General features: G+C 40.7%; 1 protein-coding gene across 4 annotated transcripts in view; it reads left to right on the forward strand.

Moving 5' to 3' along the window:
• The window catches only part of slc25a48 (solute carrier family 25 member 48), a 41,425-nt gene that overhangs the window by 22,323 nt on the left and 2,135 nt on the right, over nt 1–16,967 (forward strand). For all 4 annotated transcript variants that reach the window (XM_033029337.1, XM_033029335.1, XM_033029334.1 and 1 more), the window contains one exon: nt 9,455–9,588. In XM_033029337.1, the coding sequence (XP_032885228.1) occupies nt 9,455–9,588 (134 nt within the window). The remainder of the gene's footprint in view (nt 1–9,454; nt 9,589–16,967) is intronic.

Genomic DNA, 16,967 nt, shown 5'->3' on the forward strand with positions numbered 1-16,967 from the left:
TGGGTTTGATCCTGACCTCAGGTGCTGTCTGTGTGGAGTTTGCACATCCTTCCTGTGACCGTGTGGGTTTTCTCCCACATCCCAAAGATGTGTGGGTTTGCAGGTTGATTGACGCTCTGCAAACTGCCGCTAGAGTGTAGGGAGTGGAGGAGAAAGCGGGATAACATGGAACCAGTGTGAACGGGTGATCGATGGACAGCGCACTCAGTGGGCCGAAGGGCCTGTTTCCATGCTGTATCTGTAAACTATATTAAACTAAACATTGTACATACATGACGCTGCACGGTGGCGCTGCGGTCTTGCAGAGCCAGAGACCCAAGTTCGATTCTGAATATGGGTGCTGTCTTTGAAGTTTGTACATTCTCCACCTGTTCGCATGGGTTTTACCCAGTTGCTCCAGTTTCCTCCCACACTCTAAAGACATACAGGTTTGTAGGTTAATTGGCTTTGTTAAAAAATGGAAATTGTCTCTAATTGTCTCTGTTGTACTAAGTTGGATGATCAGCCATGATCATATTGAATGGCGGTGCAGGCTCAAAGGGCCGAATGGCCTACTCCTGCACCTATTTTCTATGTCTCTATGTTTCTAATGTGTAGGGTAGTGCTAGTGTCGCTGTTCGGCACGGACTTGGTGGGCCGAAGGGCTTGTTTCCACGCCCTTCCACGCTGTATCGATACACTATACTAAACCCAGGATCGATCTTGACTTCGGGTACTCCCTGTGGAGAATTTGTATGTTAATTGGGCGGTGTATAACTAGTATGAATGGGTGATCGATGGATTTGGTGGGCCTGTTTCCATGTCATATCTCTAAACCTCTAAACTCTAAAAATATCTGTGAAACTGACAATAAAATGAAGGCATGCTAAAAATACAATGCTAACTCCATAACTACTTACTCAGACCATTCCCCATCCATAAAATATAATTGTTTAATTTTTTTAATTTTTTTAAAATATATTTTTATTAGAAGCAATGTACAATCGTATAAACCATGGTATCTAACATAATACATTTTGTGTACAACTTCTTGTTTTAAATTTAACCATATAAAAATAATAGAAAAAAAAGAAATATGTAAAAAAAAGGGGAAGAGAAAAAAAAATATATATAATTTAAGTGACACCAAGCAGACTGTGACAGCAAGGAGCATGAGAGTGGGTCTGACTACGTAGCTCTCTCAAAGAGCTAGATGAGTAACAATAGTCATATATCATTCTTCTATGTTGTAGTATTCTGAAGTTTTCATTATGTTTCCATTATGCTTTATGACATGGACTATTGCTTATAGTAGATCATAAGACAATAGGGGTAGAATTAGACCATTCAGCCCATCGAGTCTGCTCTGCCATTCGATCATGGCTGATCTATTTTTGCCTCTCAACCCCATTCTCCTGTCTTCTCCCTGGAATCTTTGACGCCCTTACTAATCAAGAACCTATTAGTCCCCGTTTTAAAAATACCCAATGACTGGGCCTCCACCACCATCTGCCAATGAATTTCACAAATTCACCACCCACTTGGTCTCTGTTAAGGTAGCCAACATCTTCTGGGTTGGCAATAGTAGGTTTGCGTGGGATTTATCCAACGATGTAATATCAGCCGGATAATGTGCAAGTGTGTAAGTATTAGATGACGAGAGAATTGAAAAGAGAGACCTGAAATTGAATATTTCTAAAGTAAAATATAAAAGTACTGGAGGTACACAAGTTAAATTGGAAACCAAAAGTGAAAGGGGGTTGAACATTTAGATTATACCCTTTCGATCTCACTTCAAACATTAACCTACCTCCTTCTGTTAATGGCTGAACTTGTGAACATTTATAGGCAATCTATTGTTATATGGATAGAATTAAGCTTAACTCTAAGCCCCACAAAGTAGAAGGCGCTACTGACTCTCTATATGGATGTCGGCACAACATTTACCTGTGTCAGATAGGTATTAGAGAATTATTGATCCCACAAGCCCCATCCCTCAATTTAAGGTATTGTGGAAGATTGGGGGAGGGGGCAGGGGGTGAAATCTCTCCATTAGTAACATTCAGTTCAAATAATAGTCAGGAGAGATGTGAATCTGGTCCGCGCCTCACCACCATCTATTGCCACCATCACACAGGTTCACAAGATACAGGAGTAGAATTAGGCCATTCGGCCCATCAAGTCTACTCCGCCATTCAATCAAGCTTGATCTCTGCCTCCCAATCCCATTTTCCTGCCTTCTCCCCATCACCCTTGACACCCATTCTAATCACGACTTTATCTATCTCTGCCTTAAAAATATCCACTGACTTGGCTTCCACAGGCAATGAGTTCCACACAGAGTTAATGTTAGGGTACAAGCAATTTTGAGTTACGGGCTTATGGCCAATATTAAGGAAACCTGCCCATCTTAATGCTCTCTTTTTGTGGGATCCCTTTGTATCTGCTTTTGGATGAAGGATCTGTACCTGTAAATGGTGAATACCATTTTTGGGCTTAGATGTATTATTATTAGGTGTACTGAAATAAAGTGACAAAGGTTTGTTTTGTGTGCTATCCTTCTTCCCAGCTGTTATCAGGCAACTGAATCATCCTACCACAACCAGAGAGCAGTGCTGAACCTCATTGGTGATCCTTGGACTATCCTTGATCCGACTGTGCTGGCCTAATGTTATTTCCTTGTCATGTGTCTATACACTGTGATGGCTTGATTGTAATCATGTATTGCCTTTCTGCTGACTGGATAGCACGCAGCTAAATATTTTCACTATACCTCGGTACACGTGACAATAAACAAAACTAAACTAAATATTGTACATTAATAGAATCAAGCCAAACATAAATACAAAGGGGAGAGTAAAGGAGAAGCTACAGAGAGCACAATATAGTTCCCAGCATTGTAGCGCACCCGTTCTGTTCACAAAGTCCAATGGTGCAAAAGTGAATCGGACAGTACCCGCAAGAAAATGCAGAGAGTTGTGGACACAGCCCACTCCATCGCACAAACCAACCTCCCTTCCATTGACTCCATCTACACTTCACGCTGCCTCAGCATGATCAATGACCAGGTCACTCCCTCTTCTCCCCTCTCCCATCAGGCAAGAGGTACAAAAGTTTGAAAACGCACCCCTCCAGATTCAGGGGCAGTTTCTCCCCAGCTGTTATCAGGAACTGAACCATCCAGTTGGAGGAGGAGCCATCTTGTATGAGATGTATGAAAGGCGCCCATTAAATAAAATTTATTATTATTATTATTATCCTCTCAACAACCAGAAAGTGGTTCTGGCCTCCCATCTACCTCATTGGAGACCTTCAAATTATATTTAATCAGTCGTTACAGGACTTTATCTTGCACTAAACGATATACCCTTTGTCCATATCTGTATAATGTGGACGGCTTAATTGTAATCATGTATAGTCTTTGCCGACTGGATAGCAAGCAATAAAAAAACTTTTCACTGTCCCTTAGTACACGTGACAATAATAAACAAAACTAAACCTAACATACAAAGTTTCAGTCCACTGGTACCAAATGATGACCCTTCCTTATGAAAATTTTGTGATCCATTAAAAGGTCCCAGATATGCTCCTAGCACTCTTTGAACATCCATTAATTTATTCTCCAATTCCTTTCACAGGTTATGCAGGGCTGCCATGAATTATTATTCATTGGCAGGATTCTTTTAATTCAATGGTTCATGGGTACTTTATTGCCAGGTGTACTGGGGTACAGTGAAATTTAATTTGCCATACAGTCATACCTAAAAAGCAACAAGATACATAACTACATCAAGATTAAACATAGACTTAAACAGCAACCACAGTGGAGTGTGAGAATCCCCAGGGTACACAGCATAAGCGGAGACCCACGACCATCAGTTCAATGTCCGGGCCACACACACACACACACACACACGCTCCTTCACTGTGATGTGACCAGAGTTGTACCGACCGCTGTCACTCTCTCCGCAGTCCCTGTCTCGATGTCCCCGCAAACACTGAGATCACGGCACTCACGGCACTCCCTCCGAGTCCTCACCAGTTCAGGCAGCACGCCCATCTTGTTTTTTCGACGACCTTACATTCCCCACTGTGATGGAAGGCAAGTAACTTACACCTTCTTTCCTCCTTTTCTCCCGCTGTCGGGGTAATCGAAACATCTGCAGTTGGGGCGATCGAAGCTCCCGCAGTCGGCGATCGAAGCCCCAGCATGGAAGCTGCCGCGATCGGTGCAGTCGAAGCTCCTGCAGTTGGAGCTCCCGAAGTCGGCCCCTCACAAAGGGGTCGCCAGCTCCACGATGTTAAGGCTGCAGTGCGGGCGGAGATACGGAACGGAAAAAATCGCATCTCCATCGAGGAAAGAGATATTAAAAAAGTTCCCCCCAACCCCCCACATGATACAAAACTAAAAGCACACTAATAGGCCTTTCTCACGGGGCGACTTGACGCAAGATGTAACCAGAGTGAAGTGGTCGTGGTCTAGCACGATATCACACGATATAACGGGGGGTAGATAAAGAGTTCCCACGGGTACTCGGCATTTCTGTTATTTGTGCGAGTGACTTGTCCGTCTCCCGAGCTTTCCCGTTAAATCTTGAATGAACATTGTGAACTGTGAAGTGTTGATAAATCATCACGTGGCACAAATGATGTCACTTTTTTTTTCACACACTATAAATATCCTCCCTTGGTTGAATTGGCTCATTTGGAGACATGCCTGTACTAAGTAGTTTCGAGTACAGGATGGTGGTGTTTTTCATTGACGCGCTGTATGCAGCAGCCCTCTATGTGAATCGAGGACGCTTGCGTGAAGGCAGAAGGGTGAGATTAATTAAAAAGAGAATTAAGAGGAAGTCTCACTGGGTGAAGCCCATCTTTCAACGGAGACCTCTATTTGGACAATATGATAAACTGCTTAATGTGCTGTGCAAAGAGGATAAAAGTGCATTCACAAACTTTGTCAGAATTCCACCCGAGCTCTTTAATGAGCTGAAGAATAATTTGGGACCTCTGCTGAAGAAGACTGACACTGTAATGAGAAGCACTAGAACCAGGGTTGCGCATAGCAATCACCCTCCGCTACTTGGCCTCAGGCGATTCTTATAAAAGTCTTTCTTACAACTTTCTTGTCGCCACCAACACCATCTGTGGTATTGTCTGAGAAACCTGTGAGGCGATCATCAAATTTTATGCAGCTGAAGTGATGGAATGCCACAGTACACCAGATGCGTGGAAGAGAGTGGCGCTGGGGTTTGAAAACAGGTGGAACTTTGCTCACACATGTGGGGCTTTGGATGGCAAGCATGTGGCAATTCGTTGTCCACCCAGAGGTCCACTCAAATTATTTCAATTACAAGAAATTCCACTCAATTGTACTCTTGGCGGTGGTTGATCATAACTACAACTTCCTGTATGTGGATGTGGGCACACCTGGAAGTGTTGGTGATGGCCGGATTTGGAAAGAAACCTGGCTTGGAAAGAAAATGGAAGGTGGAACAGCAGGCATGCCTGATCCAGAACCTCTGCCAGGAGAAGACAGCCCGGACATCCCATATGCGATGGTTGCTGACGAAGCCTTTGCACTACGGCCCTGGATTATGAAGCCATATCCACAGAGGAATCTAACTAGGGAACAGAGGATCTTCAATTACAGGCTGTCAAGGGCTAGGAGGGTTGTAGAAAATTCTTTTGGCATCTTGGCAAACAGATTTAGATGCTTGCTCAAGACAATGGAGCAGAAGCCCAAGAATGTTGAGACTATAGTATATGCAGCATGTGTTCTGCACAACCTGATCCGAATGAGAGGTGCAGCTGCAGGATCAGCAACAGCCATCCAAGACGGTGACCTAGTGGACAGTGACACAGGGGGAATAACACTAGGTACATGGAGAAGTGGTGCAACCAAGGCGGAAATGGTCCCACTGCAGCGTTTCAAAGGTAACTCGGGCACATACAGTGGGAAAGAGCAAAGAGGCCATCTCTGAGCTTACTACAATTCACAATTGGGGAGTGTGCCGTGGCAGGACAGCTCTATTGATGGGTAGCCGACCACAGGAACACTACTGCATGTTAGCAGACATGCATAGAAAATAAGCTGATAATAATGTCCCGTTGTAATCCTGCTTACTTCTCTTTGTTTCACTTTCTAGTGTTGTCCTCTGAAAAGTGCTTCCTATAAGATGGTCGTCCGCAAAACCTGCCATTTAGCACATTGCATTGTCCCTTTTATTGCCTGAGTTTAGGCTTGTTGCAGAGGTTAATGAATAGAATCTGTTTAAAAAAATCTAGCATGCCTCATTTGTTGATTTTCATGTTTGCGAAGCCCTTTTTCAGACAAATGTTGTTTGGTGTGATGCACCTTCTCTCAATATGTGCAAGAAGTCGTCTTTTTATATTGTCAAATAGGAATAAAGACTTTGTCTCACATTGACCGTGATGATTGTCTTATTTAATTATCTACTGAGAGGTGAAACTTTCAAACGTTTAAATAGCTCAGCAATTGAGGGACATGAACACTCAAAAATGAAACTTAATGAAAATGTGATTATATCACCTCCCTTCAACTATTTTGTGTTTCAGCATGAGAGGGATTATAACATTAGAGACATTCATCTTGTAGTGATGTGTTAATGAAGAATTGCAGACATCAATCTGATAGTAAAAAATATATGTATTTAACAATGAGGTAAACAAGCACTGACAATCAAACTGCTGAGTTAAAAGCTTTATCACACTTCAGGCTATAATAAAATGTGGAGCCTCCAACAGAAACAAAGTAATGCCCAAGAGGAAAAAACACACATTAACATAAGGACTCTAGATGTCACACCAAATGGTGAGTGGCCAACAACTAAAATAAACTAAAACTCACCTTCTGTCCCCTCTGTCCAGCTTCCGGGTTCACCGTTCGCAGGAGTTCCCACGGTACACGCAAGAGTTATTACGGATATCGCACTGGCACTACGTCCATATAAGGTTTCAATGTTCAACCACAAGTGTACAAGTCACTCTTGGAGAAATTCAAGCTTGCTTGAATTTTCTCCCGAATCGACAAGTTACACGAGTACCTGCCGTTAGCGCCACGGTGGTCCACGAATGCCGTACGGTCATCGTACGAGGTTCCCACGATGTTCAACTCTGGTTACCTCTTGCGTCAAGTCGCCCCGTGAGAAAGGCCTATTAGACATACAAGTAAACACAGGCTAAAAACGGCAAAAGAAGAAAGGGACTAGACAGGCTGTTGGCGAGACTGCCATGTACAGTGCCACCTGGTAATTTATAATGTAGTTGTGCATGTATGTCCCGTGACCTTGTGTACATCATGTATTCCAGATAAGGTAATGAGGTCAAGTTTATAGTGTACGATGGGATGGGATGGGGGTGGAGAGTCTGTTCTTTACTGAACTGTACAGGCATAAAGAACAGCTAAACATAGATATTTACTCACGTTGCGCAATGATCTGTTTTCAAATGCTGGAATTTTTAAATATTTGACTTTTAAGATGTACAAATTCTTTTAGTTAAATTATTAATAGCATTTAAAAATGTTTTTCAACTCTAGTTAATACGTACACTGTTGGAAAAGAGTTACTGATAAAACTGTTTCCATATTGAAATATTGAATCTGATTCAGAAAAATATGTTTTAAATCTAACCGAAGCAAATTCCACGTAGAACTGGAAGCAGATATTATTAATAGTCTACATGGATAGAAAAGATTTCGACTAGGGATATGGGGCAAGTGCAGGCAAATGGGACCAGCTTGGAGAGTCAGTGTGTGTAGGAAGGAACTGCAGATGCTGGTTTACGCCATAGACATAAAATGCTGGAGTAACTCACCGTATCAGGCAGCATTTGTAGGGAAAAGGAATGGGTGACATTTCAGGTCGAGACCTTTTTTCAGACTGACCCGCTGAGTTACTCCACCATTTTGTATCTAGTATGGATAGTCAGCATGGTGGGCATGGGTAAATGGAGCTGAAGGGCCTGTTTCTATGCTAGGTGACTGTGAAACTTCCTTCGTGCTACTAATAATTGCATTGTGAAAATATTAAATTTGAAACAGCTGTTAAGTTTAAGTTGTGATTGAAAAGTAAATGTTTTCGATCTGCCAAGAGAGAAATCTGTTTTGGATTTAACCAATGGTAAAAAACATGTAACTTAACAGAGCACTGTTGACAATGCTTTTGTTTCATACCAGTAAGTAGTTTTTTTAGTTTAGTTAAGTTCAGTTTATTATTATTGTCACTTGTACCGAGGTAGAGAAAAAACTTTTTTGCTGTGTGCTATCCAGTCAGCGAGAAAACTATAAAGGATTACAACCAAGCCGTCCACAGAGTACAGATACAGGATAAAAGGTATAATGTTTAGTGCAAGATAAAGTCTAATAAAGTCCAATAAAAGATAGTTTGAAGGTCTCCAATGAGGTAGATGGGTGATCAGGGCTGCACTCTAGTTGATGAGAGGACGGTTCAGTTGCCTGAGAAACTCTTCCAGCCTCAGAATAAAAGGGAGTATCTTTAGAGGAGGAATTTTTTAAGTCAGCGGGTGGTGAATCTGTGGAATTTGTTGCCATAGATGGCTGTGAAGACCAAGACAATGGATATTTTTAAGGTGGAGATTGACAGACTTTTGATCGGTAAGGGTGTCGGGGGTTACGGGGACAAGGCAGGAGAATGGGGTTGAGAGGGAAAGATAGATCAGCCATGATTGAATGGCGGAGTCGACTTGATGGGCCAAATGGCTGAATTCTGCTCCTATGACTTATGAACTTATGACCGAGTTAGTGAATCAGAATCGCTAAACTAAACTAAAATCAACTTAATATCCTTCATTTCTTGTCTCCTTTAGTTAAGTAGAAACTAAAAATGCCAGGAATACCCTGCAGGTCAAACCATTTCAAAGCTTCAATGTCATCAACATTACCTTTGTTTCTCTCCATGCATGCTGCCTGACCCGCTGAGTATTTTCAGCAATTTTTTTTTCCCCCTTTTGGAGTTCCAGTAACTACTGTGTTTAACTTTTGGACGTTTGTGACATTAGTAGATGCTGCCCACCAGTGCAATTAATCTCTTTTGCAATCCATCCCTTGCCAAATTTGTGATCACACACTGTAACCGACTCGATAGATGACCTTGGTGATTCCAGTTTGTTTGCGTCTCTTCCAGTCTGGCAACTTGCAACAGCAGGAATGGACGGGTGGGCGGTGGGTGGGGGGGAGAGGAGTCATTAGGTCAGTGCTTTGTGTCATCAACAAGTGGTAGACACTACCTAGCAGGGGATAGTAACCAGAGTATACATGGTTGACTGATTTTACAAAAGCATAACTCACTGTTTTCACCCTGTTGCACCTTTTCATATCTGGTCACGTGCTGTTAACCGTGCGATTGAAGAGAGATATTCTATTTCTCACGTCTCTCAAGCTACATGTTAGTGCAGTCACTTCTGGACTATAGACTGAAATTCTCTTTTGCAGGAACAATTTCATGGGGCACTGCAACTCCCATGGATGTGGTCAAAAGTCGTCTTCAAGCCGATGGGGTTAACGAGACAAAGTACAAGGGAATATTACACTGTATTCAAAAGAGTTACCGGACGGAAGGGCTAAATGTAAGTGGAACTTGCGGCTTTAGATCATTTTGGAGTTCAAGAATGTTTTTTTTTTTTATCCTTTCTTTTTCAAAAGAGCTAAGATAAATCCTAGAAGGATGTAGAAAGATGAGGGGGAAGCCTCATTGAAACTTACTAAATAGTGAAGGCCTGGATAGAGTAGATGTGGAGAGGATGTTTCCACTAGTGGGAGTGTCTAGGACCACAGGTCATGGCCTCAGAATAAAAGGATAAAAGTCTGAAGAAGGGTCTCGACCCGAAACGTTGCCTATTTCCTTCGCTCCATAGATGCTGCCTCACCCGCTGAGTTTCTCCAGCATTTTTGTCTACCTCAGAATAAAAGGATGTACTTTTGGAAAGGCAAAGAGGAGGAATTTCTTTAGTCAGAGGGTGATGAATCTGCGGAATTCATTGCCAATGAAGGCTGTGGAGGCCGTCAATGGATATTTTTAAGGTGGAGATTGACAGATTCTTGATTAGTACAGGAGTCCGGGGTTATGGGGAGAGGGCAGGAGAATTGGGTTGTGAGGGAAAGATGGATCAGCCACGATTGAATGGTGGAGTAGACTTGATGGACCAAATAGCCTACTTCTGCTCCTAGAACTCATGAAGTTATTTGGTGCATTAAATGGACACTGCGGGTAATGGGTGCCAGCACCTGAACTTGTAACCCACTGTACTGCTAAAAAGCCTTGTGGGGAAAAAAATGAAAACAGTCCAAATCTTGAATGATGTTATGAAACATTACTGGTGTTTCCAGAACATAGAAACATAGACATAGAAAATAGGTGCTGGAGTAGGCCATTCGGCCCTTCGAGCCTGCACCGCCATTCAATATGATCATGGCTGATCATCCAACTCAGTATCCCATCCCTGCCTTCTCTCCATACCCCCTGATCCCTTTAGCCACAAGGGCCACATCTAACTCCCTCTTAAATATAGCCAATGAACTGGCCTCAACTACCTTCTGTGGCAGAGAATTCCAGAGATTCACCACTATGTGTGGAAAATGTTTTTCTCATCTCGTTCCTAAAATATTTCCCCCTTATCCTTAAACTGTGACCCCTTATTCTGGACTTCCCCAACATCGGGAACAATCTTCCTGCATCTAGCCTGTCCAACCCCTTAAGAATTTTGTAATTTTCTATAAGATCCCCCCTCAATCTTCTAAATTCTAACGAGTACAAGCCGAGTCTATCCAGTCTTTCTTCATATGAAAGTCCTGACATCCCAGGAATCAGTCTGGTGAACCTTCTCTGCACTCCCTCTATGGCAACAGGAGGTGTTGTAGACTCGCATGTCCAGTGTGAATGCCACACTGATCGCCTGGATGTGAGTCACTGACTGAAGCGTCTCCCTGCAATTCCCATTCTCCTTCACCTCCTCCCTCATCTCTGCGATAGCTTTTGTGCTGCTGCCACGCTGAATACAGCAGCAGGGAGGCAGCCATGGGGGATGAGGGAGGAGGTGAAGGGAAATGGGATGTGAAGTGGGAGGGACACTGCAGTGTGACTCAACGATCCCACGCATAAAGCTGTGGTCCTACACTGCAAGTGGCACATAGCCACAGCAGGCGGTGGATTCATCCAAGAGCCATTAATCACGATGCTGCGATCTTTGCCAGTATTCCTTGTGATCAAAAGTGGAGCAGAGAATAAAGAATCTGGAAAATGCAGTGTGTAATCTATCCATGGAGTTATACAGCATGGAAACAGGCCCCCTTTCCCCAACTTGCCCACAATGTCCCATCTACACTACTCCCACCTGCCTGCATTTGGCCCATATGCCTCTAAACCTGTCCTAGCCATGTACCAGTCTAAATGTTTCTTACACGTTGCGTTAGTCTCTGCCTCAACTACCTCCCATGGCAGCTCATGCCATACACCCACCGCCCTTTGTGGGAAAAATTTACCCCTCAGCATCTTATAAAGTCTTTCCCCTCTTTGTCCTCTGGTTCTTGATTCCCTTACTCTGGGCAAGAGATTCTGTGTGTCTGCCCAATCTAATCGTCCACATGATGATGTGGTCCCATGCTGTAAGTGGCTTCAAACCCCAGCAGGTTGTGGATTCAACAAGTTTAGTTGAGTTTTGTTTATTTTCACATGTACCGAGGTGCAGTCAAAAGCTTTTTTCATAAGATAGTAAGTGATAGGAATAGAATTAGGCCATTCGGCCCATCAAGTCTACTCTGCCATTCAGTCATGGCTGATCCATCTTTCCCCCCCTAACCCCATTCTCCTGCCTTCTCCCCATAACCCCTGACACCAGGTACTAATCAAGAATCTAGACAAAAATGCTGGAGAAACTCAGCTGGTGAGGCAGCATCTATGGAGCGAAGGAAATAGGCAAAGTTTCGGGTCGAAACCCTTCTTCAGACAGAAGAAAGTTTTCGACCCGAAACTTTGCCTATTTCCTTAACCTTCGATTTTCCAGCATCTGCAATTCCTTCTTAAACAACTAATCAAAAATCTGTTGTATGAGAACAAGAATTTATTGCGTGCTAACCAGTCAGCAGAAAGATAATACTTGATCACATGCTGCGATCTTGACCAGTAATCATCGTGATCAAAACATGGAGTATAGAAGAAAGAATCGGACAAAAGCAGTGTGTAATATATCCATGGAGACACTAATTCACATCGCCCGCTTGTTGAGGGGCTTGCTAATTGTTTTGTTAACTGTAGGTAGACAAAAATGCTGGAGAAACTCAGCGGATGCAGCGAAGGAAATAGGCAACAAAGCGAAGGAAATAGGAGCGAAGGAAATAGGCAACGTTTCGGGCCGAAACCCTTCTTCAGACAGTTTAGTTAACTGTGGTAGTTGGTCCTTTTAACAGCTAGATTTCATTGTCTGCTGTGCATTGGATGACATGGATTAATTGGACCAACCTCAGTTAGGTTAAGTAGAAACAAGGAACTGCAGATGCTGGTTTACACAAAAGGACACAAAGTGCTGGAGCAACTCAGTGGGACAGGCCGCGTATCTGGAGAACATGGATAGGTGACGTTTTGGGTTGGGATGCTTCTTTAAAAGGAAGTGTCTGAAGTAGGGTCCTTACCCGCTGAGTTACTCCAGTACTTTGTGTCCGATCTGTTACATTAAGGTCACAGCCCAGGAAGCTCCATGCCAATTTCCCAGTGATTGCTAATCAACCCGGAGATTACTTATGGCATGTTTTAACATGTTCCATATCTCTCCCCGTTTCCATTCACCTCAATAACAACCTTCCATATAAATCACACATTGAAAATGTACGCTGGAGAGGTCTGAAACAGGGTCTCCACTCAAAAAGTCATCTATCTGTCCATATTCCTCCACGGATGCTGCCTGATCTGCTGAATTCCTCCAGTAGGTTGGGGGGGTTTTTTTTTGCTCAAGATGCCATCATCTGCAGTTTCTTGTGGATCCCACTTAAAAATGTGCAGATTGCAGTACTGAAATATAAATGAAACAAGATATATTCAGGCCAAGTTATAAAACTTTATCAACATACAAAACAATTACATTTTGAATTTGGTGATAAACCACAAAAACTACTAGCGCGTCAACTTCGTAAATTGGATGGGGGAAAAACAATATACAAAATTAGAACAGACAATGGAGAAACATTAACACTGCCTAAAGATATTAATGATAGATTTCTACAATACTACCAAAAATTGTATTCATCTAAAAATACAGAACAATCAACGGGAATGGAAACATTTTTACAGAATTGTAAGTTTGCGGGTCTAGATCAGAAAGAGAGAGAATTACTAGGGGCTGAAATTACGATAAAAGACATTGAAGAATCAATAAAGTCCTTAAAAAACGGAAAGGCTGCATTCTGGTCTAAATTTATGATTTGCTTTCCCCACGCCTACAGACAATGTACAAATACGCCTACACTCAACAGAAACTCCCAGAAACTCTAAATGAATCTACAATCATACTCATACCAAAAACAGACAAGGATCTTGAAGACCCAGGTTCATACAGAGCTATAGCCCTCTTAAATACTGATCAGAAAATATTAACTAAAATTTTATCTAATAGATTGAGCTTAGTGATCAGTAAATTAATACATCCCGACCAAACAGGGTTTATCCCAAAACGTTATTCATTTTATAATTTGAGAAGATTATTTAATATTATATACTCCAATAGAATTCCTAATGCAGATCTAGCAATTATTTCGTTAGATGCTGAAAGCATTTGACCAGGTAGAATGGCCATATTTATTTTCGGTAATGGAAAAATTTCAACTAGGAGAGAAGTACTGTACATGGGTTAAATTGTTATATTCTAATCCAACAGCCAGAATATTAACAAACAAAATGTTATCAACTAAATTTAATCTCTCTAGAGGCTGTAGACAAGGATGTTCACTATCCCCACTATTATTTGCTCTTGCAATCGAACCCCTTGCAGAAAGCGTTAGAAACCATCCAGGAATATATGGATACAATACTAGAGACACAAGGAATAACATTTCCTTATATGCAGATGATGTACTAATATATATTACAAAGTTAGAAACTAGTATTCCAAACTTATTAAATCTAATAACTCAATTTGGTCAGTTTTCGGGATATAGAATTAAATGGAATAAAAGTGATATCATGCCAATAACAAAATTCAATTTACATACAATACAACAATCCCCTTTTAAAATAGTTAAAGATAAATTTAAATACTTAGGAATCTATGTAACTAAGACATATACCTCTTTATTTAAACTAAATTTCCCACCCTTACTGAATAAACTACATAAGAATATTCAATACTGGAAAACACTCCCCATTTCTATGCTTGGGAGAATTAACGCTATAAAAATGATTTTTTTACCGCAACTGCAGTACCTATTTCAATTAATATATATTCCAAAAACTTTTTTCAAAAATGTCGACTCCATTGTTACAAGTTTTGTCTGGGATTATAAGAATCATAGAATAAGTAAAAAACATTTATGTAAGTCAAAGATAAATGGAGGTTTGGCTTTGCCAAATTTCTTATTTTATTTTTGGGCAGTCCATATTAAAAACATGAATTTCTGGCTGGAAGAAATGGATCGACAACCAGATTGGTTAATGATGGAAAAGGAAGACTGTCTACCTTTTGAAATAGGTCCGATCATATTTGCCCCCACAAAACTGCACAAAAAAACCTATAAAGAAAACCCCATAATACATAGTGGAATGCGAATTTGGAAACAAATAAAAAAAGATTTAAAATTGAATAATATACCACTATGCCTTCCCATTGTAAATAATCCTTTATTCAAATCATCCTTTATGGACAAAGGTTTCACACAATGGAAAAATTATGGAATCAAAAATATTGGACATCTTTATGGGAAAGGCACTTTTCTTTCATTTCAAGTTACTCTAGATACACAAGTCTACAGGAGTAGGGAATCAGAAATTCTTGATGAATGTTTGAACAAGGCATCCTAATCCTGAAAAACTAATAGCTTATAGTTATAACACCCTAATAAACAACGAGGGTACCACCGACCGAACCATATAGATGCAAATGGGAAAATGAAATAGGTCACCCTATTTCGAAAGATATGTGGGACGAAAGTTTACAACAAATACATCAATGTTCATTAAATGCCAGACATACTTTAATACAATTCAAGGTCTTACATAGACTTCACTACTCTAAATAAAACTAAATAGAATCTTCCCACAAATCTCTCCTATTTGTGATAAATGTCTACATCTAGATGCTAATTTAACACATACGTTTGCAAACTGTATAAAACTTAAACATTTCTGGACTGATATTTTTTAAATAACTTCAGAAGTTATTAATACAAAACTGGACCTAAACACAAAATTAATAATACTTGGAATATCAGAACAAAGTTTAACACTCACAACAACCAAATAAATTCTCCTCGACTACAGTATAATAATCGGAAAAAATTAATATTAAAATTTTGGAAAGGCCCTACAACCCCCACAATTAATAGGTGGAATTACGGAAATGTCGGAGACCCTATACTTAGAAAGAATTAGACTTGTCTTAATGGACAAACAAGATATTTTCGATAAAATCTGGGCTCCATTCATTAACTATCTGAAGGGATAGATTGGCACAGCACGAGGACCCAACTGAAACTTGAACTCAGGATCAGATGAAAAGCTATACTTTATAATCTACGAACCTATCTCCATTGACGTATTACAGGTAACCCATTCCACCTCCTCTGTTTTTCTGTTTTTTTAAATTTGTAACTTTCTACCCTCTCTTTCTCTCTCTTTCTATAAAAAATAAAAACACTGGAAGCAGAAGTAATTGATAATTGAAAATTTTAATAATGTATGACTGATGTATATGAAAAGTCTTTTTACTATAATATGTAACTATACTTCATAATATGTCTGCTTCTAATAAAATTTAAAAAAAAATAAATAAAAAAAATAAATGTGCAGAACTGGCACCAATTTTGGGAATTTGCTGTTCTTATCTTGTAATTGTTTGATATAAAGGGGAGGTAAATGATCCTTTTAAAATAAATATATGCACCAAATATGTTGGCCCAGTTCAAGGATCAATAATGAATGTTATCATCACGTCATGTTAATCTCTACATTGAGTGCTGGCACTATTTAAGGGAACTGGTGGCTCATATCATCTCTTTCTATCAGAGCTCCAATGTCATGTTTTGTGGGTGAAAGGTTAGGGGATAAATAAAGATTCCCGCAACAGAGGAGAATTAATTAAAAAAAACGATGACATTTAGTACATTAAGTACGTTAATGTACGTTAAGTACATTTAAGACAAAGATTTTCTTGTTAAACTGGAAAGAGTGCAGAGAGGTTGAGTAGGCTAGGACATTATTCCTTGGAGCACAGTAGGATGAGGGGTGATCTTGTAAAGGTGTATAAGATCATGAGAGGATTAGATAGGGTAAACACACAGTATTTTACCCAGAGTAAGGGGATGAAGAACCAGAGGACATAGGTTTAAGGTGAGAGGGCCAAGATTTAATAGAATCCCAAGTGGCAATTTTTTGACATGAAGGCTGGTGGATCTATGGAAAGAGCTGCCAGAGAGGTAGCTCAGGCAGGTACTATCACAATGTTTAAGAAACTTTTATGGATAGGTTTAAAGGGATATGGATAGGTTTAAAGGGATATGGGCCAAATGCAAACAGGTTGGACTAGCATAGATGGGACATGTTGCTTGGCACGGGCAAGTTGGACCGAAGGGCCTGTTTCCACACTGTATAACTCTATATCCAATCAAAATTAAGGTGCACACATTACTTTGTTGTTTTTTTTCACTTACATTTTTATAGATTTTTCAGAGATATATACAAAACAGTGCAACACCATCACCATAAATAAAACAAAATAAGAAAAACAGCAATCAAAATAAAAAAAGA

The sequence above is a fragment of the Amblyraja radiata genome, chromosome 11 (genome assembly GCF_010909765.2).
Source record: "Amblyraja radiata isolate CabotCenter1 chromosome 11, sAmbRad1.1.pri, whole genome shotgun sequence".
Taxonomy (NCBI): Eukaryota; Metazoa; Chordata; class Chondrichthyes; order Rajiformes; family Rajidae; genus Amblyraja; species Amblyraja radiata.